The sequence below is a fragment of the Anopheles coluzzii genome, chromosome X (genome assembly GCF_943734685.1).
Source record: "Anopheles coluzzii chromosome X, AcolN3, whole genome shotgun sequence".
Lineage (NCBI taxonomy): Eukaryota > Metazoa > Arthropoda > Insecta > Diptera > Culicidae > Anopheles > Anopheles coluzzii.
In genome coordinates, this window is record NC_064669.1 from 1,012,523 (window position 1) to 1,036,397 (window position 23,875).

Genomic DNA, 23,875 nt, shown 5'->3' on the forward strand with positions numbered 1-23,875 from the left:
CTGTGCTGCCAAGTGCTGAGTAGTTGTCTGTCTCAGTTGTCCAAGGGCCTTAAGGATACTTCCAAAAAACGTTTCGGAAATACCTAGCCTATTGCTCATGGGCATTTTCAACGAAAAGGTGGGAGACTTCAGCTGAACTATGGCCAAATCGTGCCAACATTCCGTTTTGGGTCATTTCTTACATTCTTGCAGCAATTCTGCTTACAGGTACCCACACAATACGATTATCAGAACCAGGTTTCTACAAGGATTTTTGGTAATCTTTTTACCGAAATTACATATTGATGGTCTTGTAACACCGCCATCATTACAAGACCATTACAAGAGCATTTATTTAGAACTAGCAATGACAAGAGTAGAAACTATCTCATTATTTGGTGTAATTCGTTTACATGATGATGTACATTCGTTTGATATCAAATGGGCTGTGCGGTTCTCGCTCAGATTGAACTGCTTGAATGAACTAAGGGTTCAGCAGAATAAAAAAAATGAACTCATGCTACTAACTGAATATCTATCGTCTAGTACAGTGGGCTCCAAACGTGAACGTTGGTACATCAAGTTTTTACAGATATTGTACGATATTTAATCCTTTAACTTCTTCTTCCTCTTCTTTGACACAACAACCGTTGTCGGTCAAGTTCAGCCTGTACCAGTAGTGGGGTAGGCTTTCAGCGACTTATTGATGATCGGACAGCAGGATAGTGAAATAAGGAGAAATCGTAAAGTGAAGCCTGCTAGATATTGAAATTCATCGGGGCCTTCGAAAGTAAAGACCGGGTGAAAATGAGCATCAACAAACTGCTACTTACATTGGCAACGTTACAAACCAATATCTGAAGCATTTTGAGACAACCAGCCACTTTCCCACACTCAATCGAAGAAGAACATCAGTTCCAGTAGCCTCGATACACCGGTTGCTTTCATTGATTTCATGAATGTGTCCTACTCAGTAATGCCTACCATATGGTATAATGTTCTAAAAGTGGATTTCATAGTTGCGCGAGAATGAGATTTGCGGACTTGAGACTGCCTCTGGAAGACGTCACGCAGAATTTGGTATTCAGGTCTCTGCAATGTGTTTATTGTGGAGATGATATCGTTTATCCTCAGGACACTTGCGTCGATGTGTCACTTGGGTTACATCCCCCGCGAATATCCCACAGGAACAAGAACTGTGTTGCTAATCGACACATGTGACACTGGTACAGTATCAGATCGCAGAAATGGTGCTGGCAATGCTAGGGCCTGTTTATAAAGCTGTAGCGTAGTGCTGTTGCCGACAAATGGGAACAAGTAAACTAATTTGATAAGAATGATGCATGCCAAGGCCCTCCGTAAGGTTCCAGCGATTGCCGAGCCTTGTGATATACCGCAAGTACAAGCCAAAGCAACATTCTTGCCACCACATTTACTTATCGGTTGTGATTAGTTAGCAGTTAGTCGTCTCATGATTCGTAGTGGTTCGTCGCGCGCGAGGAGCTGCCTCCGTTTGCCGTAGATGGCGCTCCTGTCAATTTTGAGAATTCATTCCCAAAATGTCCCGACGACAGCGCAAACACAGCGCAGGAACACTGTGCCCGAGCACCGTGCGGCACCTGGTGCAGCGCTTTCCACCCAACCCCGGACAATGTTTCATTCATATTTTCCAACAAAATGTCGTTCATTTTTGTTGGTAGCCTTCGCATCACGGGTCACAAAGATAACCTTTTGTGAGGGCGTGGGTGAGGGAAGGTGCTGATTTAGAGCATATGACTAGAGAAAGAAGCAAACACGGTTCGTACGTCTAACTTTTGCGCCCACATTCCCTCCATGAGTCCTCCGCCTTTCCCCCTCCTCCAAGCCGTTTAACTCCTCCATTCAAAACGTCACCAGCCGTTGCCGTTGCCGGGCAGGCGCAGAAGCGGGCCCGAGAAAAACACACAGCCTTCACCAGGCACCCACACACACACACACACACACACAAACACAGACACAGCCAGTGGTATGAAAACGTCGATCTGTCACCGACACTCTCGACTGGACTCGACTGTGCGGCCGTGTTTGCAATGTTTGCCTCGAGTGAAATATCACCACCAACATCAGCAACGGTGCACGCCAAGTGAGCAGCAGCAGCAGCAGCAGCAGCAGCAGGAGCAGAAGCGAAGCGAGGAACGAAGGATCTGCTCCCAGCAGAGGTCCGGCGGTTCCCTCCCCCGGTTGCAAGTGCAGCGTCCACCATCCGGGGTACGAGAATTTCGCATCCAACTTCCTTTTCTCCGCCGTTCCCCAGAGCCGCCCAAACGACATTGCGGGGCGATCCAGGTGTTTGGTGCTATTGCGGGTGGGGGAAGGGGTGTGGTGCTCTGGATGTTTGACTGTGACTGGGGACTGTGCCAGGCTTATCCCGGATATGCACACGTACGCGCTCACGCGCTACCTTAAGGCGTCCGTGAAGTCGTGAGCGATTGTGGTGTGCAAGCCCCCCCCCCCCCCCCCCCCTCCGTAAGGCCCGTAAGTGCGACGTTCGTAAATATGGCGCAAGTGTGTATCCCCGCTCGCTCGTGACGTGTCTGTGCGTGTCTGTGCGTGTGTGTGCGTGTGTGTGTGGGTCGAGTTGCCACCACCGACCAGGTTCGTTCCGGTAGCGCATCCCGCAGAAGACGAACGAAAAAAAGTCCCCCCCCCCGCGTCGAAGGGCAATCGATCGAACGGCCACCTTCAACCTCGCCCGCCCCGTGGGCCACCAATCAGAGAGCAAAAGAAAAAGAAAAACAAAAAACGAACCCCCCCCCCCCCCCACCCCACAAGCAAACAACAGCACGAAGCCCGTCCGCCCACCCACCTTCGGGAGCAAAATTTGGCAAACGCTAGCAGAAAACAACACACACACACACAAAATCGCGATAAAGAAAAGCACAATCACATTGTACGCGTACCCCTTCCCACCAAATCGGCCAAGATAGCAGGCGCAGCGGGAGAGGGTGGCACATACATTGTAATCAGAAGGGGGGCGGGAGTGGGGTGGTGCAAAAAAAAACACACACACACACACACACACACAGACGACGCGAAAGCATCGGCTCAGCATTTGTGTGGGCATCTTTGTGCTGGCTGCAATTGGTGAATGTGCAGGGCAAAGGTACAGGACACACGGGTGTGAAGGAGTACGTGGGAAGACCAGCTCCAGCGTAGAAAGGACACCGCGGCGAACGCTCGGTACCAGAGCGCACACACACACACACACACACACACACATAATATTAATAGCCGTTCGGTGCTAAAAATAGTTCCGAAAACCCTTCCAGTGTCCCCTCGGCTGGCGACAGGGTTCGCCGCCTGCCAATCGGGGGTAGATTGGTGACGACGGCAGTGGGTTAGTAGTTGAATGGCGCACACTCTGGCGAAGTGTGCATTTGCCTGTACGGGAGGGCCTGTCGGTAGATCGCGCTCGCTGTGTGCACTCGGTAGTGGGATTTAAAGCCAACGGGGGTCCTAAGGGGGTGTTTGTCCAGGACCCAGGCGGCCGCCATTGCTTCGAAGCGCGCTGCTTGGTTTTGGTTTCTGGAAGCGGCTCAACTTACCGTGCCGCTGTAAACAAACTCTCAAACAGCTATATATATCTCTCGCTCTCTCTCTCTCTCTTTCCCTCTCTCTCTCTTTCTTCTCTTTCCTGCAGGTATGGACGAGCACTGTTACGAACGGTCAGCGCATACGAGTGATGGATTTACGCATGGCTACTACTGGCAGACAGGCAAGCTCGAGATACACACGGACAATCTGGTGCCGCAAGGCTTCGAACTGAACATGAACCACCAGCACCACCACCACCATCCGCTCGGGTACGACTCGGGTGCCGACCCGAAGGGGTCGGACTACTGGGGCCGCCCGAGCGACTACCACGCTGGTGCAACCGGTGGCGGCGTCGGCGGCACTGGCAGCAGTGCGACCGGCCGGATGAGCGGCAGTGCCTCCTCCGCCCACGGGGCAGCCGGTTCCTCCCTCACCGGCATGGCGCCGTTCAGCCCGAAAGCGAAGCTAGGCGCCCTGTTCGACGGTACGGACGGCACCGCGCTCGGTGGCCGCGAGCTCGGCTACGGCTACGACGACGACAACTTCCGGCCGGCCCACGGCTCCGCCTACCTGCCGGCCGATCCGGCCCACAGCTCCCTGCCGAACGGGGTCGGCGGTGCGCGAACCGGGCGCAAGCTGCCGAACCCGACGCGAAACGGAAAGCGGCAGCTGCCGCAACCGAAGGGCGCCGGCTCAGCCGTGTACGGCAGCGCGGGCGACTTCCGGGCGAAGGCCGGACCGGCGGTACGGAAGCTACCGGTGCCGCAGCGCAACCCGAAGAGCGGCAATGCGGCCGGTACGCAGCAGCAACCGCCGCTCATCGACAACTTCAACATCGATCTTTCGGTGAAGGTGAGCATCCGCAGACGGCACGCTCGAAGGCTCCCTTCTTTACACACACACACACACTTACTATAGCTGTATATAGATCTATCGCTATCCACCACACACACACACACACTGCCTCTTTATGTCTCTCTTTCTCTCTATCACCTGTATGTCAACAATCGTTTGTTGCGTTTTTATTAGTTTCAATTACGGTTACCATCTCTGCCACCACTAGCTGTAGCACCCGAAGAAGAAAAACTCCAGCCTCCCATCCCCCGAACTCTCCCCCCCCCTCCCCCCTCCCTTCTTCAACCCCCTTTAACACCATTGCTATGTTTCGCTTGCTCATATCCACGGCATAACGCACCCCGCCATCCCGTCCCGATGCTGCTCCCGGCACGTTAGCAAAAGGAGACAAAAAAAAACAAAAGAAACAAAACGCTTCTTCACCACCACCCTCCCACCATCCCCACATTCGCTGGCCATCTTCATCTTGGACTCGCGCTTACGCGTCCCTCCTGGCAAGCGGGCAGCGGGAAAGAACAAGGAAAGCACTTAACGCCACCCACCCACGGAGGGCGCACCCCACTGAGCAGCTGCTGTTTTGGACCACGGGGAGGGGGGAAGGGGGGGCGGAAACAAGAAGGAGGTTCGGGGCGCGAAGCTAAGTGCTCTAAGTGCCCAAAGGGGTGCCTTCCCGGGAACTCGGGGGGGGGGGGAACCTTCGCAGAGTAGTCAAGGGCCCGATTTTGGTCCTTCGAACCGGATTTAGCTTTCCGCTCTCTGTTTTGTCTCAGCGAGACACAGATGGACCCCCGCCCTGGTTCCTCCTCCTCGCAGCTTCCCTTGCCTTCCCTGCCTTTCTGCCTCTCTCTCACTGTTTTGGGGATGCTCCCTCACTGGGGGGGGTGGACTCACTGACGGTCCAGCTCCTACAGCCGAGGCTACACTGGCCAGTCGTGCCGTGGCGGCCAGACGGACTGCAAAGCTGAGCAGAAAGCGTGGCCTTTATCAGTGCTGCCTAACGAAGCTTGATCGGGGTGAGTCGTCCCAAGTGGCTTTGGTTTACCTCCAACCTCCCGCCTTTCCACCCGCGCTCCGGCTGCCCGTTTCTGCCTGCCCTCAAACAGGGGCGTCAAACCCGCCACCTCTAGTTTTGGCTGACTTATCGCAAGAGTTTCTCTGAATGTGGTGTAATGAAAACCTTTCCCTTCCTCGCCCTCGCCACCCCTGTACTAAGCCCTTTTTGTCTAGCCCGGTACCGGTACTAGTGTGTGTGTGTTTGTCCATGTATGTGTGTGTGTGTTACGTGTGTGAATGTTTGGTCCTTTGTGCCGGAATGAGTGCCGAGTGATCGCGAGCGAATGATCGCTTTGCGCCTAGCTCCTGGTGAGGGGACGAGCAGACCGGGGGAGTCCTCCAGCGATCCTTCGATCTGCCCTCTCCCCTCCCCTCCCTTCCCTCCCCTGTCCTTCCCATCCCTTCCTCGCCTCTAAAATCCCATTCCATCGAGACCTAAGCAGGACAGAAGAATGTTCGTGTCCACGCTGCAGCCGCTTCGGATATGCTTGCTATGATTTGTGTTACGTTTCCTTTCATCCAAACCTTTTTTTTTGTTCTTTTTCCCCACTTCCCTACTCTCTCCCCCTCTCTCTCTCTTCTATGTGTGCCAAACCCAAGACCTGTTGTGCTGTTGTGTACTTCAAATGTAATGTGTGTCCCCGTGCCCTGTCCCAAGGAAACTGAACCGTTAGCAAACGATTGAACTCAAATCAAATTCTACCTCTTCTTACTCTTCTTCTTCTTATCGTTCTTCCAAATCTCGCTTTTTGGTGTGTGCGTGTGTGTGTTTTTGTCCTTATTTCTTGTTTAATTATGTACCGTTTTTTATCTCACGTTTTCTCTCTCTCTCTCTCAAACACAAACACACTGTTTCTTTCTCTCTTTCTCTCTCTCTCTCTCTCTCTGTTCCCTTCCCTCTCTGATTTCCCTGATTGCACCGGCACACAACTCCGTCCGTGTCTCCGCATGGATATCTCCGGGGAACCCAAATCCATTTCGGTGTGTATGTGTGTGCGTATGTGTGTTCGTGGTGGTGTGTGTGTGTGTTGGTGCGAATTCCAACCCTTCCCAAACTTCCTCAAAACCCTATTCCCGCTCAAACCTAAACTCTACTGACCGCTCCCTTCACCACCACTTCCCCCCGCCCCTCTTCCGTTCTCTTTTATCCACTCTTTCCGGCAGGCGCGCAAGAGCATATCCGGTCCGATCGACGACGACAGTCTGAAGCGCTTGAACTCGAACATATTCGGTAACTCGATCAACTACTTTTGCGATCTGTCCCAGAACAAGGAGAACTTTATCACCACCTCGTCGTTCTACGTGAACGACGACGATACGGACGATTACTGCTACAGCGACTTTTTCATGACCTCATCGATCACGCTGTCGAGTAGAAAGATCAAGAAACTGCCGAAAATACAGAACATTGCTAACCATCCCAGACCATCCCAGTCGATGTCTTTTATCGCAGCGGACGTGAACGCGGCGTACCGGAACTTTGCGCTGGTGGCGGAGGCGCCGTACAGCGACGCCGGAGGCCCCCCGTACCCGGCGGACGAGTATGCGGATGCGCGGGGGCTGCCGGCGACGCCCGGGTCGGCCGGCCCGCAGTACTGCAACCACAATCCGATCTACAGCGACCAGCTCGATCCCGCCAACAGCACGGACGTCGGCATGCTGCTGAACGGTGGGGGCGGCAAGGCGACCCCGCCCAAGAAGCAGCTCCCGTCGATACAGGCGCCGCCGCCCCAGGTGCACGAATCGCTCGGCTACCCGTACAAGCAGCAGCACTATCCGACCGGGGCGACGACGGCGACCGGGGCCGCCCGGGACGAGCTGTCCGGCCACGGCCACATGCTCCCCAATGGCCACAAGGAGTACGCGCGACCGACGCTCATGAACGATCGCGTGACGGCACTGAAGAGCCGGAGCCGGAGCAGCACGCCCGTGTCGAGCAGCGGCGGTTCGAGCAGCCGGAGCGACTACTCTAGCGGGGGGCGCAACCAGCAGCAGCAGCAGCAGCAGCAGCAGCAGCAGCAACAATCACCATTCGACCAAGGGTACGACGCGCTCAACCACGTGCCAGTGACGTCGTCCTCCGGCACGCCCAAGCTGCTCCCGAGCAAGCCGGTGTCCGCCGGGAAGGGGGGCTACAGCATGGTCGGCAGCCCGGAGAAGAAGCCGCCGCTGCGGCGGTCGCCCGACCGGGCGCTCGAGGGGCTGTACTACCACGACCACGACCCGGTCGATCCGTACCTGCTCTCGCCGGACCAGCCGAAGGAGGGCGGCAAGGACCATACCGGCGGGTACGAGCCGCGCCGCACCAGCTACGACCAGCTGGACGATGGGGCGTCCGGCACCGGCCCCGACCTGTACGAGGACGACCGGTACGACCGGGAGGACGATCGGCTCGGGCCGGGCGAGCTGCCGGCCGCCAAGAAGCTGCCGAAGGTGGCGCCCCACCAGGACGGGGTGCCGCTCAAGAAGCAGCTGCACTTCTTCGACGAGCGCGAGGAGTGCTTCGACGAGGAGCTGGAGGAGCTGGAGCAAGCGAACGCCGCCAAGCAGGGCGGCGGCGGGCCCGGCCCGGGTGGTGCCGGTGCCGGCGGGGCCACCGGGGGCGTCGGCTGCAACGGGCTGCTGGTCGGGGCGTCCGCCGGCACGAACGCGCTGCTCGAGCACGGCTACGACGCGAAGGCGGACAAGCTGGACCAGCTGGGCGGCCCGGGTGGACCCCTCGCGCCCGGCCTGGGCAGCCCGGCGGGCGCGGGCGTCGGCGGGCCGGGCGGGGCAGGCGCGAACGGCACCGTCGGCACCACCGGGCCCGACGCGGCCGGCGTCACCGACCTCTCCAAGGACATTACGCAGCAGCAGCAGCAGGGCAAGCGGGAGAACTTTAACGCCCGCGACAAGTGGCTGTGGGCGTACGATCAGATCATCAACGTAAGTACCACTAGCCCTTAATTCCCCCCCCCCCTTCTTTGCTTGTACGGATAAAAACGAAACAAAAACCCAAAACCGACTGATGTAGTGACGAGGCGAGCGGAGGTTTCGCACGATGCGCCCTTTAAATGCTGCAGGCGAGCTGCTGTCATGTTTCACTGCTTTTATTGCTGTGCTTTTACCTATGTGTGTGTGTTTGTATGTGTGTATGTGTGTGCGAGTGTATACTTTTACTTTCCCACGGTAGCAAACATTCATTTTAGCATAAGTTCCACACGCATATCGTCCTGCCATTATCGCGTCGTGCGGGAGAGTCGGTTGAAATGGTAGCGCGACCCATTGCAACGGCAATTGCAAACCGCCCCCCCCCCCCCACCACCTTGTTCAACCTGTCAAAAAAAAAACCTCCCACAGATGGGTTGGGAACGGCGGGAGTATGCGCGGATCGTATCGCTTTAGTTGTAAAATAAATGTGGTCTCCTTTTTGCGGGCTATTTTTAGGACTTCTTCACACCGCGCGAACTCCACCACGCACAGAGCCTGCCTGCTGTGTGCGCGTGTGGCTGTGTCTGTGTGGGAGTTGAAGGAATGTTGCAGGACGGTGCAGAGACACACATATTTACGCTGTTTTAAAAGCCCTCCCTCCGCGTGCCCTCCGCTCCCCGGGAACTCCCCATTTGGAAGCACGAGAGCACGAGCCACCGTTGCGCTGCTACATCGCTTCTACGTGACCTGTTGCGATGTGTTTGCGCTTGCGTTGAAAAAATTGATTTTCCCCTCCGCGGGAGGTCGGACCGGAGAGGCCCATTGCTCTGGCCGTCCTCCTCTCTCCCCCCCACCCCCACCTCTGCCACCGTGTTCCGCAGTCGCACAGAGTCTGGCAAGAAGTTCCGAGAACATTTGGTGTTCTGGTTGTTCGTGAGAAGAAGAAGAAGTAGAAAAAAGGGACAGTTTCTTCACGCACGAGATCGGTGCGGGACGCCCTGCCCAGTTTTATTTGCAGTTGCTGTCTCGCAGAAGGTGTCTCGAAGGTTACCGTTGTGTTGTTTGGTGGGGCTGAGATTGACACCTCTTAAAGCCTGACCGGGCCTGAGAGCTTGCATTGCTAGAACTTCTCTTTCGTGTGTCTGCCCTCATTCCAGCAGATTCGTGGCGTCGCCAGGAAACGACGCGGATCTGTCAGTGCGTGTGACACGTGAAGCGGAGGAGGAGTACAATAGGGCCCGCACTCCTACGCCACGCCGAGGAGCAGCACGGAGCTGCTGGCGTGAAACGGAGCTGTCTGCACAAACGCTCTCGAGCGGCACTCCTCGTGTGGTTTCGCAACCTGTTCCGCTCTGGGACCGTAGTCGATATTTCGCCTCGAGTTGGTTGGTAAGAGCGGAAGAATGCAGCCAAGTGAAAAAAAAACCCTCCGTCATGGCCGTCGATAGCTCTTCCCCACACAGAGCACGGTGTGGAGTGGCAAAAAAAAAAAAAACAGGACGGCAGGCATAAATTAAATGTCAGACAAATTGAGTGTGCGTATAGAGCGGGAGGTACACAGAGCGAGAGAGCGAGCGCGAGCGTGAGAGCGTTACGGATAAATCATGCGAATGGCACGCCACTCTCACGGCCGCCATATTGCACGATAACGGTGAGATAACGCGCGCGCGGCCACAACCGAACCGAAGAGCGATTCGGTGGCGCACTCGGGACCCCGAGAGTTGTTCGATCAGCAGCAGCCGCAGCCGGAGCGCGCGCCGGACGACTTCCTGCAACGCCCGAAACCATTCCCCGGTCGGGCCCGTCGGTAGCCGCTGCCGAGCGGCCAGAAACGCTTCAGTAGCCGAGGGTGGTGGGCCCTCCTGCCTGTTTTGTTTTCTCGCCCCGTGTTGTGGGGAGTGTGTGGTAGCGCCTCGTCAAGTCCCTTTTTGCAGCAAGTGCTTAATCAGCTAGCCCCGAGCGAGGTTAATATTGGTGGTAGTGGTGGTAGTGATGGCGGTGTTCGACATCGATTGCTGCACGACCCGCAATTGATTGCAGGGGCCAACACGCGTGCTTACTTTTTATTTTGTTGTTGAGGAGCATTTCCAGTGTGGAGGAGATGAAGCGAACGCTTCACGAACGTTTGTGCGGTGGCGCTGCTGCTGCTGGTACTACTGCTACTGCTGTACAGCAAAGTACATCTCTACCTGTGTGTGGTGGTCTGTGGTGCGACAAAAATCGTGTGTAAACCTTTCCTTTTTTCCTTCAGCAGGTTAGTCTGTGCGCTTTTGTGTTCCGCTTGTGTGTCGTCCACAGTGGTTTTTAGCGCAGCAGAAGGCACACAGTACTCCCCTCCCCCCCCTCTCCTATAGTCGCACCACTGCGGCAGCACCAGCAGCAGCACCAGCAGCAGACTCGATGAGCGCGTGAGGTGAATGAATTTGTTTTGAATTATTCAATCCTGCCACACAGGCCGCCGAAAGGAGCAAGCAAGCGAAGAATAGCGGGGAGAAAGGGGGAAAAAAAGCACGACAAGGACACTCGGCAGTTCGTTGCTGTGCGTGTCTGTCTCGTGTGCGTGTGTGCGCCCCCTGTCGGGATGCTTGCTGTGTCCTACATTTCGCTGCTTGGTAGTGTGCGGGCAAGCGGCAGTGTGGTGTGTGCGTCGTCCATCAATTCAGCGCTCCTATCAAATCGCCACTAACCCCGAAGAGACGAGACAGGTTGTAGCTCGATTGCTGATATCCTTCCTTCTATTTCCTCCCCCCCCCCCCCGCCTCTTCCGCCCTCCAGCAGAGAGTGTGTGTGTGTGGTCAACTATCAAATCGCTGTCCGGAAAGGCTCACCCACGCACAACAAGAAGAACCCAGCTCACCATCTCCCCAAAAAGAATAAAAAACCCCGTTCAGCGAGTAGTGTAGCGTCCCACTGCCGCTGTGCGTCTGTGTGAGTATGTGTGTCCCGTGGGTGTGGGCGTCCGCGTGCGCCTGTGTGTGTGCCGTGCAGGTGTAGTGAAGCGTGAGTGTGCGTGCAGGTGTGTGTGTGCGCGAAAACGAAGCATGTGACTGCTGGGCCCAAAACGGAACGCTTCTCCCGTTTTTTCGAGCCCCACGCTTAACTCTGTGTGAGTGTGTGTGTGTGTGTCTCTGTGTCTGTGTGTAACAGTTGTCTCGAGCGCACAAAAGCTCCTCTCTCCTTTCCTCCATCGCCCCGCCCCGCAACAAGTTCTCGCGATGGACGAGAACGAGGTGATGGCCGCGTTCCTGTGGAGCAAGCAGTCGCAGGAGATGTACAGCAACCAGGGGCTGAAGGACCTGCACCACCTGCACCAGGACTTTATCATCAACGACTACACCGACAAGATAGCGACCAACATCGACCTGCTCGACACGGAGCTCAAGTTTGCCTGGGCGGCGCTGAACCTGTTGAACGAGGAGTACACCAAGATGTCGGAGAAGGTGTTCAAGCTGCAGTCGCTCAACATCTCGCAGCAGCGGATAGTGCAGAACCTGCAGTTTATGGAGGAGAACCGGAAGGCGTACCTCGACATGATACCGGACTACGCGAAGCATCACGAGTTTTCGCTGCAGGAGCAGTCGCGGCTGCGGAAGGATCTGGAGTACCGGGATCGGATCAACGAGGCGCTCATTAACAGCGGCATGATACCGCTGCAGGAGGAGCGGGAAGAGTTTCTGCACCAGCAGCAGCAGCTGCAGCTGCAGCACCAGTACCAGCACCAGCAGCACCAGCAGCAGCTCTTCCACCATCAGCTGCAGAGCTCGGCTCAGATGTACCACGCGAGTGCGCAGCTCCAGGCAGGCAGGCACGGGCTGTACGAAGGTATGCAGCTGCTCGATCAGCACCTGCAGCAGCAGCAGCAGCAGCAGCAGCACCACCAACAACAGCAGCACCAGCAACAGCAGCAGGTTCAGCTGCAGTTTGAAAACGATTTTCTCATCCTGCAGCGCAATCTAGCCAATGTGCCGCCGGAAGTGTTGAAGGTGGAGCACGGGCAGGGCATACTGCAGCCGCATCTGGAGCCGTCCGCCGCCACCCCGTTACCTTCTGGCAGTGCGGCCGCCGCCCCCCATCCGCCGTTGCCGCGCATGTCGACCAATCCGTTCCTGTCGGCGGGCGAGGCAGACCGGGGCCTGCTGCGCAACATCGAGCCGGCGGACAGTGCGGCCATCATCGAGGAGCAGCTGCGCACCTCCTTCCTGAACCACGCGAAGCAGATCGAGCTCGAGTTCGGCACGCCCAAGTCGAAGCAGTACACGGCGGAGCGGATCGAGAAGATGCAGAGCGAGGAGGTGCGGGAGCTCATCAACAAGATCATGAGCGAGGAGGACGTGGCGTCGCTCAGCAGCGAGGAGATGGACCGGGTGCGCTGCTTCATGGCGAAGAACTGCACCGAGCTGATGGACGTGTTCGACGACGACCTGCAGGTGGTCTACCCGGTCAAGTCGGCCGAGCTGCTGATGGCGCGGGGCAAGCAGGCCGTCGCCGCCGCCGCCACCGCCGCCGGTCCGAGTCCGCGCAAGGAGCTGGCCAAGTATCTGTCGGACGGGCTGGCCACGCTAACGAAGGACGATCTGCTGACGGTGGAGAATGGGACGATAACGATACAGGACAGTGCGTCGGAGAACGATTTCCGGCTGAATCTGAGCACGGACGCGAGCCGACTGCCCGAGCACGGTGCCTCACCGAAGAAGCTGAGCGAGTTCTCGCCCTTCGGCCTGCAGGCGACTGCTGCCGCGGCCACCATCTTGGGGACGGACGCCGTGTACGACGGCTTTCGGGAGGTGCGGGCCTTGGAGGCAGAGCAGCGCATGGAGGCCGCTTCAAAGGCCGAAGAGAAGCTGCAGTACAGTGCGGGGGGCGCAGCAACCCGGGAAGCGGACGCGGTGGACGTGCCGAAAACGACCATTCCGCCCACGTTCGCCTGCTCCAACCTGGTGGGCCTGACCAGCGGCAAGCCTCTGTTCGCGGGAAGCCTGCGGCCGAACATCACGGAAGCGCTCGAGATGACGTCTTGCGTCACTGCCTCAAGCGTCCTCGCGCCGCAACACGCCCACGGCGTCGAAACGGTCGATGTTCGCCAGGCCGGGCCAGGCATCTGTGCGGAGGGCGTCACGCTGCCCCCGCGCAAGGCTAGCGTAGTGGACGCCGCGTGCCTGGTGTCGGCACCGGCCAAGACCACTGCCGTCACCGAGGCGACCGACACGGCCGCCATCCTCCAGGCCATCATCAGCCGCCGGTCGAGCGTGGCAGAACCGTCCACCAGTCCGCCCACGTTTCAGCCGCTGCCCGGCCAGACCTCCATTACCGACTCGCCCGAGATGCAGGCCATCTACGACAGCCTGTCGCGCAAGTCGAGCCTGCCGACGCTCAGCGATACCAACTTCTTCCCCTCGCTGGACATTACCGACTCGGGCTTTGCCGATACGAGCGACAGCCTGGCGCTGTTCGCGCAGCTGCCGCTCACCGTGCCCGGCACGGAGGCACCGATCAGCCTGCCGGACTTCTCCACCATGTCCGCGATCTCGAACATGCCGGACAGCTCGGACTGCTCCTCCTTTCTGCACATGTCGATGAACTCGTCCGGCATTAGCGAGGCGTCGGACGGGATGGGCGGCTTCGCCAGCCATCCCGTGCCGATCGCGGCCGGCGAGCAGCTGCAGCACTGCAAGGACGCGCTGGTCATCACGTCCACCACGCTGGTGACGACCACCTCCACCACGACGGTGGGCAAACTGCCCGCCCTGCCACCGATCGGCCCCACCACCACCACGATGGCCGCCCTGGCCGAGGGCAAACCGATAGTGGAGGCGACGGGACTGGCACTGCCAGCGCTGGTCGCATCCACGGTGACGGGCACGACCGTCGTTACCAGCACCATCGTCACTGCCAACGGGACGGCGACCGTCCATGGGCCGGCCAGTGCGGTAGTCACCATGCCGCCCACTACCGCAGATGCAACGAAGAGTGTGAAGCCGCCACCGACCACAACCGGCACTCCCTTTGTGAAGCCAGCAGCTGCAGTACCCGCGAGTGGGGCGGTCCAACCGCAACCCACCGGCCAACCGACAGCCAGTCAGCAGAGCAAGGTACCGCTGGTAGGCGCACTGCTGCCCTCGAAGCAACCAGCTGCCCCGGCGGCTCAACCACCGCCACAACCACCGACCGAGCAGAAGGGTGCGGCCGGGGGCGGCTTCTTCCAGTCGACCACCGTCAACATCGGCAGCTTCTTCAACAAGGTCAACAAGAACCTGGTGCATCAGGAAAGCTCGGACAGCATCATCGGCGCCAAGTCCAAGTCCTTCTTTGCCTCGATGAAGAGCTCCTTCAGCATCGACTCGTCCAAGGCGTCCGTGGATGAGGGGGACGGGCAGCAGGTGGCCAGCGCACAGCCACCTGCCGGCCAGCTGGACGTCGCGCAGCAGCAGCAGACGTCGGCAGATCTGTCCCCGCTCGCTGCCAAAGGTGAGTATGACGGTCGGCTTGACTACTGCGCCTTAACGACAGGTTGTCTTCTGCCCGCAGGTGGTACGACACCTTCGGCCGAGGGTTCGCTGCACGAGCAGCACACTCCCTCGTCGCTGTCGGGCGAGCAGCAGTCGTCGCCGCCGCGCGACACCTCCTCCTTCGAGGGTCAGCTCGACCCGAGCCCGGTCGGTGCGCAGCAGAGCCCGCTGGCGGAGTACGACCCGGAGGACCAGTACCAGGCGTACGACCAGCAGGACCCGGGCAGTGCCACCGACAGCCAGCATCAGCCGGGCGACGGCCAGCTGGACCGCGAGCTCGACCCGAACGGTAACGGGGCAGCGCCGGCGGCCCAGCGTCGCCAGAGCTTGTTTCGCGCCCAAGGTAGTGAAGGTAAGGATGTGCGGCAGGTGCAACTGTACAACTATCTGGCCCGCGGTAACCTGTACCTCTTCCGCAGATGGCGAGGGCGGCAGCAAATGGAAGCTGCTGAAGACGCTCAAGGAAAAGCGTATCGAGGAGAAACAGAAAGTGGTCGAAGTCGGTGAGTCCTTCGACGACGAGCCCGGTCTGTTCAAAAAGGTGGACGTAAGTGGCAAGACCGAGGAGCCCGAGGTAAATGACACCTGCGCTGCGGCAACTGCTTTCGGTGGGCTGATGCGTTTCACTATGCTAAGACAGAACAGAACAGAAAAACAGAAACCATCTAGCAAACGTTAAACTACCAGAAGCCAGAAGAGAAAAGATGGAAAAAGATAACAAAAAAAAAGAAGAACATGCAAAAACAAAAAAACAAACAAAAAAAAGATGAAAATCACACACACACACACATGCCAAAAAAAAAAGGCAAACAAAACAAAAAACGAGAAAACAACCCAATTGGTAGTACGACCAGGCGCCGCGCGTTTTGATTTGATTTGTGTTCCCAATTTGTGTTTCACCTCATCACCTCCTTAGTGCGGTTCATCAACCACACCTTCCGTCACTTCTTCTTCTTCTTCTTCTTCTACTACACTTCTACTTCCTTCATGTGTGTGTGTGTGTGTGTGTTTTCGGTTCCCATTTGGGAGGGGAGCCACCCCTACTTCCGCGCTCATCACTTTGCCGTGTATATTGTGTGCTGGTGTGACCTATCTATCTATCTATTCTATCTATCTGTATTACAACTACCGTACGTTACGATGCAAACACATAAAACCTGCCCCGCATAACCTCTCTATTGCTGTACCCGTGTGTGCGTATGTGTGTTTGTGTGTGTTTGTGTGCGTGTGTATATACAAGGGAGGAGCGTATATTGTTTTATGTTTCGTTTACGTGTATCTCTCTGTATCTGTATTATACACTTTTGTTTCGGAATCAGTTTCGGAAAGGTCTGTAGAGGTAAGAATAGTACACACTGTTAAAACTAACCCAAACAAAACAAAAAAAAAAAAACAAAAAAAAAACAAATCAAACCAAAAAAACAAAAACAAACAAAAAATACAAGTTGCATCTCTCCCTTTAGCTAGTGACCAGACCACCCGCGCTGGTTCCATTACTTTTTTGCCGTAGTGCGTGTTTATAACAAAAAAAAAACCATTTAAGAATTAAGTCTCATCATCCCTGTAAGCGCCTTTTTGCGCACTTTGTGTATTATTGTTATTATTATTTTCTGTTTTATCTACGTTTTTACGTTTCATTCTGTGTTTCAATGGTTTCGTTCGTTTTTCTTCGTTCATCAACATATTTTTGCGTTGTGCGAAACCTCTCTGTCTCTCTCTCTCTCTCTCTCAATCAGTCTCAGTCGTACATTTCTTGTGTTCTTAACTCTGAGTTGCGAAGGCAACCTTTTGCAAGCCAGGACACGGTAGTTGTTTGTTGATATCTCGCCTTTAACAGTAGTGATATTCGAATCGGTTTCTGCTTTTGACCTGTGCGCGCGCGCGCGCCTATCGTGCGAAACCTTTTGCCACCTGCGTGTGGATGCGCCATCCGTTGTGGGTTGCGTGCGTTACTAATGCGTTCTCTTTTCCTCGTCCCTTCGAACCGGCAACGCTCGTGCTCTCGCCCGGCAGAAGCGAAATGGGACGGTCGACAGTGGACGGAACAATGGGTAAGTACGGGGGGACCGGCACGGATGGCGACATGAGCCTGCCTCTGCACTGTACTAACTCTACATGGTCGTGGCTTTGGTGGTGTATTTGTGCTCTTGCAGGCTTGGTGACAACACGTTCTACAGCAACATCGACAGCATGCCCGACATTCGACCAAGGAGGAAGTCCATACCGCTTGTGTCGGAGCTGGTACGTATCAGGCATCGCACAAACCGGCCTCATTCCCGGTGTAATCCTCTCGTCGTACCCTTTGAACTGGTGTTAAAATCAGCATCTTTTTCGTTCGGTGACAGCAGTTGGAAATGGTAGTATGAGACACATTGGGCGACAGGAGTGCCTCCAGATCAGAGAAGTCTTATTTAGGGTTTTCAGTAGGCTTCCAGCAGTTCAAGATCTTAACGTGGATGTCAACAAGAGTCTCAAAACTCAGCAATCTGTACGCCAAGTACACTCATACCGTTTCCAACTGCTGCACTGCCAAGTATTTTAATCTAACCAAAAACCAGAGTAATCCTAAAATGTGCATATCGGCATATCGTTTCTTATTTCTTTCTATGGTACCTCCTCCAAAAACAAACAAATCTTCCCGGCTGCCTCTCCGTACTCTATATATCTCTATATGTATCCCGTCTCTGTGTACCCTCTATCTCTCTTTCTGTCCGTCTCGAATGTGCGGCATTGTTGAACATCCAACAATAATCATTGAAACAAAAACCAAAAACCAAAAACCAAAAACTACTGCCCGCCTTATCGTGATTTCCGTCGTAAACTACTTGTAAACCTAACCTCAACATGATTTTGAAACGCTCTCCTCAACAGGTCCTCAAAGTAAGTGTATTTTAAAAACGCGTGTTTTTATTTTATTTATTTTATTGCTTACGTTCCCTCACTTTAGCGTTAGTGCACCCGTCCGGTGCATTAGTTTCTTTTCACCACCCATTTAGAATGGTTGTGTTAGTAAATGTACCAGTTTTGGGGTTGTTTGCTTTTCATTCATTTCCTGTTGTGTTGTTTAGGTTTTGTTTGCCAATTTGAATGGTTTTGGGGCGCGGGTGTTCGGGGTTTTGTTTGTGCCTTAGTTTCTTAGCTCCAGTAACTGTTGGTTTTATGATCTCGCAGTGAAGTTAGTGCAACACAACCCTCACACTGTTACCGTTTCTTCTGCACGACCGTTTTACCAGCCAGAGCTGGCAACCTAGTTTGCTGCTCCGCAAGACGCGTTTGATCGTATCGCTCGGTGGGTTTTAACTTTCTGCTTTTCCATTCTTTCTTGTGACGCGCAATGTGTGCGTAGACCATGGCTGCCACGAAACGGAATGCTGGACTGACCTCGGCCGTACCGCGAGCGACCCTAAACGATGAGGAGCTGGTAAGTGCTGCCGACCTGAGCACAGGCCCTAAGCCACCTCTAGCGGGAATATGTACTGATACCTTGTATTGCCCGCATTGTATTGCAGAAAATGCACGTATACAAGAAGGCGCTGCAGGCGTTGATCTATCCCATCTCGTCGACCACACCCCACAACTTCGTCCTGTGGACGGCCACCTCCCCGACCTACTGCTACGAGTGCGAGGGGCTGCTCTGGGGTATTGCGCGACAGGGCGTCAGGTGAGTTTGCAACGGCAGCACAGGTTCAAAGCGCATCCCACTAACGCCTCACGCCGTCGCTATTCCAGGTGTACGGAGTGTGCTGTCAAGTGTCACGAAAAGTGCAAGGACTTGCTGAACGCAGACTGTCTTCAGAGTAAGTATGGGGCACGGGTTGTGTGATGCTGTCTGTTGCCCATTTCCGCACGGTACAAGCCTGCTTCTGCTCCTTCCAGTGTGCTTTGCCGGTGCTTCCGAAAAGAGCTCCAAACACGGGGCCGAGGATAAGGCGAACTCGGTGATAGCGGCCATGAAGGAGCGCATGAAGCAGCGCGAACGCGACCGGCCAGAAATATTCGAGCTGATCAGGTAAGAGTGTAGTGTGGTAAGAGCCGAAACGGAGCGGCGTGGCCGGTTGAGATCAAGTGCATTGAACGCACGCGTACACCTGGTTCTGCAGGAAAGTGTTTGCGGTGGAGGAGAAGAGCCACGCCGGCCACATGAAGGCGGTGAAGCAGAGCGTGCTGGACGGTACGAGCAAGTGGTCGGCCAAGATCGCCATCACCGTCATCTGTGCGCAGGGTCTGATCGCGAAGGACAAGAGCGGCACCAGCGATCCGTACGTGACGGTGCAGGTAAGTAAGGTGAAGAAGCGCACCCGCACGATGCCGCAGGAGCTGAACCCGGTGTGGAACGAAAAGTTCAACTTGTAAGTACCCGATGCCCCAGGGGAGCAGTTGTGCTTGGTCGCTCCTTTTGCCAGGTGACTCACCGCTTCCTCGCTCTGTCTTCGTGCAGCGAGTGCCACAACTCGTCCGATCGCATCAAGGTACGCGTGTGGGACGAGGACAACGATCTGAAATCAAAACTGCGCCAGAAGCTGACGCGAGAGTCGGACGACTTTCTGGGACAGACAATCATTGAAGTGCGAACGCTGTCGGGCGAGATGGACGTTTGGTACAATCTGGAGAAGCGTACTGACAAATCAGCCGTGTCCGGGGCGATCCGCTTGCATATTTCCGTAGAGATCAAAGGCGAGGAAAAGGTAGCGCCGTACCACGTCCAGTACACCTGCCTGCACGAGAACGTGTTTCACTACTTGTGCGAGGAGGCGCTGGGAGCGGTAAGTTGTTGTGCTGGTTGTGCTTTTCCGAAAAATTCATCAGCTCTCATGGCCAATTTCGACCCCTCTCCCTCTGCAGGTGAATCTTCCCCAGACCAAGGGTGACGACGGGTGGAAGATTTACTTCGACGAAACGCCCGAAGAGATCGTGGACGAGTTCGCGATGCGCTATGGCATCGAGAACATCTACCAAGCCATGACCCACTTTCATTGCCTATCTACGAAGTACCTGTGCGCTGGCGTCCCGGCTGTTATGAGTACACTATTAGCTAATATAAACGCTTACTATGCACACACTACGGCTTCGAGCGCGGTATCGGCCAGCGATCGCTTTGCGGCAAGCAATTTTGGTGTACGTTTGGTGATGCGAACTTCAACCTTCAGGATTTGATGTTAAACCTTGTGACTGGGTTTATTTTTTGTGTCGTTGCAGAAAGAAAAGTTCGTTAAGCTACTGGACCAGCTGCACAACTCGTTACGAATCGACTTGTCCATGTATAGAAATAACTTCCCCGCTTCCAGTCAGGAGAAGCTGATGGATCTAAAATCTACCGTAGATTTGTTAACCAGTATTACCTTTTTCCGTATGAAAGTAAGTATCTGTTCCGGGTTGGATACAGCAGGTCGTTGGTTTCATCGCGCTAACTGACGTGGTCTCCCGCAGGTTCAAGAGTTATCCAGCCCACCTAGAGCGAGCACAGTGGTGAAGGATTGTGTTAAGGCTTGTCTGCGATCAACCTACCAATTTTTGTTCGAAAATTGTTACGAGCTATATAATCGAGAGTTTCAGGTAGGCGAACGGTTTGCGAAGGGAGACAGCCGCAAGGCATCTGATTTCTCCTAATTGATTTCATTTTTGCTTTCTAATCAGGTTGATCCGAACGAAGCGAAGCGTGAAGGCGAAGACCACGGACCAAAACTAGAGAATGTTGATTTCTGGCACAAGCTAATAGCTTTAATTGTATCAGTTATCGAGGAAGATAAAAATAGTTATAGTGCTGTACTTAATCAATTCCCGCAAGAGCTTAACATCGGGCAGGTACGGCTTGGGGCTTGGAGCACGTGCGGGTGCTCTACGCACCTGGATGTTATGACAGCGCCACATGCATAACGTTTTGGAATGATTGCAGGTGTCTGCGGCGACCATGTGGAGCCTGTTCGCCGTCGATATGAAGTACGCGCTCGAGGAGCACGAGCAGCACCGGCTGTGCAAGTCGTCCGCGTACATGAACCTGCACTTCAAGGTGAAGTGGCTGTACACGAACTACGTGAAGGAGGTGCCCCCGTACAAGGGCGCGGTGCCGGAGTATCCCGCCTGGTTCGAGCCGTTCGTGATGCAGTGGCTGAACGAGAACGATGACGTATCGCTGGAGTACCTGCACGGCGCGTTCAAGCGGGACAAGAAAGACGGGGTACATTGCAGCAGCAATACCGGGGGAGGGAGGGATACAATTGCCATTTCTGGGGGGAGGGCTGGGGAGATATCGGTGGGCTCGGACCCTTCCGCTGTCGACGCCACGCTGTTTTTGACCGCCCGCTGTGTTTCTTTTTCTGTCGTTTGTTTTTACTTCCAGTTCCAAAAAAGTAGTGAGCATGCTCTCTTCTCAAACTCGGTCGTCGATGTCTTTACGCAGCTAACACAGTGCTTCGATGTGGTAAGCAAACTCGACTGTCCCGATCCAGAAATCTGGAAGCGTTACATGCGACGTTTTGCTAAGACCATTGTTAAAGTACTGCTTGCGTATGTTGATATCGTAAAGTCGGAGTTCCCCGATATAATGCATGAGGAGCGAACAGTAAGCCACACACATTTTTCTACTCTCTCTCTCTTTGTTTGTCTACCGTGACCGTGACCCCCACTGATGGGGTTGTCGGTTCGGTACACAACCCTGCCACCACTGATACTGATTCCGATGCTTTTTTTTCACGAACTCCGTACGTGCAGGCGTGCATTCTTATGAACAACATCCAGCAACTGCGGGTGCAGCTGGAGAAGATGTTCGAGTCGATGGGCGGCGATAAGCTGGAAGAGGATGCGGCCAACATTCTCAAAGAACTGCAGCAGAACCTGAACACGGCCCTGGACGACCTGGCGACACAGTTCGCAAAGAGGTACATGTGCGAGTGTGCCTTGGCTTGGCAAGCTAGTGCCTCATTCTCGATCCTCTTTCGATCCTTTTGCGCTCGGTTTAGCTTGGAGCCAAGAATTACTGGCAGCGTGCGGGAGCTGGGCGATCTGCTGCAGCAGGTGAAGCAGCAGAGCTCCCTGTTCCATGCGCCACCGGCCGACGATGCCAACCTGATCGCGATCGAGGCGGACGAGGTGCTGCGACCGCTGATGGACCTGCTGGACGGTTCGCTCTCAATGTACGCCCAGTCCTGCGAGAAGACCGTTTTGAAAAGACTGCTGAAGGAGCTGTGGAAGATAGTGATCCGAACGCTGGAGAAAACGATCGTGCTTCCACCGATGACGGATCGAACGGTGAGTTCCATCAACCCTGTGTTTTACCCATTGAGAGTCCTGAACGTGGCTTCTCTCCCACTCTCAGATGGTGTTCAAGCATCTCACCGACAATGCCAAAAATCTGGCAGCGAATGCGAAAATCGAGGACATGTCCCGACTCATCAAGAACCACATGTCCGGCAAGCAGGATGCCAAGAACGTGCTCAGCGGGGTGATGGACATCTCCAAGGAGGTAAGTTGTGTTCGGAGATACGAGCGCTAGCGTAACGCTTCTGACCGTCACACTCGTCTCCCCCAGATGGAGAAGAACCTATCGCCCAAGCAGTGCGCCGTGCTGGAAGTTGCACTCGGCACGATCCAGCAGTACTTCCACGCCGGCGGCAATGGGCTGAAGATGCCGTTCCTGGAGAAGTCGCCGGAGCTGCAGAGCTTGAAGTACGCGCTCAGCCTGTACACGCAGACCACGGACACGCTTATCAAATCGTTCGTCTCCGGGCAAGGTGCTTCGGAAGGTAACTGCGGCTGGATGCGGGTGACGTAGATAACCGTCCTCATAACCCGATCACTTCTCTTTCTCTCTCACACCAAACAGAAGGGGTTAGTCACGATGATGCTTCCGTCGGTGAGGTGTCCATTCAGATAGACGTCTCGTCGAACCCGGAGAACGGAGAGCAGAAAATATCCGTCAAGGGTAAGCATAGCAACACGCTCGCGCTCTTCACCACGCTCCGTTGCGAACCATCTTCTCCCTCTTCCACAGTGATCGCTGCCAACGATCTCAAATGGACCGTCCCGTCCGGCATGTTCCGGCCATTCATCGAGGTCAATCTGATTGGACCGCATCTGAACGATAGGAAACGAAAGTTCGCGACCAAATCGAAATCGAACAACTGGTCGCCGAAGTACAATGACACCTTCCATTTGTACGTAGCGAATGCCTGGCAAAACTGCCAACTCACATGAGCTAAAGCACATGAGAGCAAACTGTGACATTCGTTTTTCTTTGTCCTTCCCTTTCTCTCTGCAGCATTATTGGCAACGAGGAGCAGCTGGAATTTTTCGAACTGCACATATGCGTGAAGGATTACTGCTTCGCCCGGGAGGATCGGCTGGTTGGTGTAGCAATACTAAAGCTGAAAGATGTCGTTGATCAGGTATACTATTGGGTGATATATTTAATTTGTGTGTGAATGTATGTGTGTGTGTGTGAGTTGCGTATGAGTCCCGAAGAATGAATGAGGATGGATGTTGGAAAAATGCAAGAAGAACTATTCGACAACTTCTGGAGAAGGATCCTAGTAGAGCGTCAAGAGAAGTTGCGTACGGAATTAACGGAAAGTAGACAACGATGGGTAATGTATGCAAGTAGAACTGTTTGAAGGAAGATGTGAGCAGAGCTTGAGGAAACAGAGAAGACTGGATCAACTCGCAAGAGAACAACGATGGGTTAATATGTAGAAGAGCAACTATTCGACAACATCTGGAGGAAGACACAAGCTGAGCTGCGGAAAGCAAAGCAGACTGGATCAATTCGCAAGAGGACATCGATGGGTAATGTGCACAGGAAGAGCTTTTCTACAATGCGTCGAGCAAGACATGAGCTCAGCTTCAGCGTAGAGAGCAGAGTGGATCAACCGATCGAGGACAACGGATGATAATGGTAATGTATACATAGTTTTCTATTTCTAGAACCTGATGGAGCCTGCTATTTTTTCGAAAGATGCGACCATACTGCGACCAACTAACCCGAAGTGATATCGAGACAGTATCCT

The 23,875-nt window shown here is 54.9% G+C and overlaps 1 protein-coding gene across 1 annotated transcript; it reads left to right on the top strand.

Annotated features, from left to right (window-relative positions):
- Window positions 1–9,853: 9,853 nt before the first annotated feature.
- LOC120949155 (protein unc-13 homolog B) lies at window positions 9,854–23,866 on the top strand. Its single transcript, XM_040366349.2, has 25 exons — window positions 9,854–10,334; window positions 11,146–14,835; window positions 14,896–15,228; window positions 15,296–15,450; window positions 16,890–16,927; window positions 17,030–17,117; window positions 18,223–18,297; window positions 18,386–18,537; window positions 18,606–18,673; window positions 18,753–18,885; window positions 18,977–19,225; window positions 19,315–19,639; window positions 19,719–19,991; window positions 20,073–20,231; window positions 20,304–20,429; window positions 20,511–20,678; window positions 20,770–21,051; window positions 21,214–21,435; window positions 21,585–21,751; window positions 21,833–22,121; window positions 22,189–22,335; window positions 22,402–22,615; window positions 22,696–22,794; window positions 22,864–23,026; window positions 23,131–23,866. Exons 2-25 carry the CDS (start codon window positions 11,586–11,588, stop codon window positions 23,291–23,293), a joined length of 7,338 nt encoding a protein of 2,445 aa, XP_040222283.2. The 5' UTR covers window positions 9,854–10,334; window positions 11,146–11,585; the 3' UTR covers window positions 23,294–23,866.
- The last annotated feature ends 9 nt before the right edge of the window (window positions 23,867–23,875 follow it).

Bases quoted from the DNA above. Each gene is read 5' to 3' on its own strand.
- LOC120949155 (XM_040366349.2), top strand. From the start codon at position 11,586: ATGGACGAGAACGAGGTGATGGCCGCGTTCCTGTGGAGCAAGCAGTCG. The intron at 14,836-14,895 runs GTGAGTATGACG...TTCTGCCCGCAG, and splicing joins GTCCCCGCTCGCTGCCAAAG to GTGGTACGACACCTTCGGCC. The intron at 17,118-18,222 runs GTACGTATCAGG...ATGTGTGCGTAG, and splicing joins TACCGCTTGTGTCGGAGCTG to ACCATGGCTGCCACGAAACG.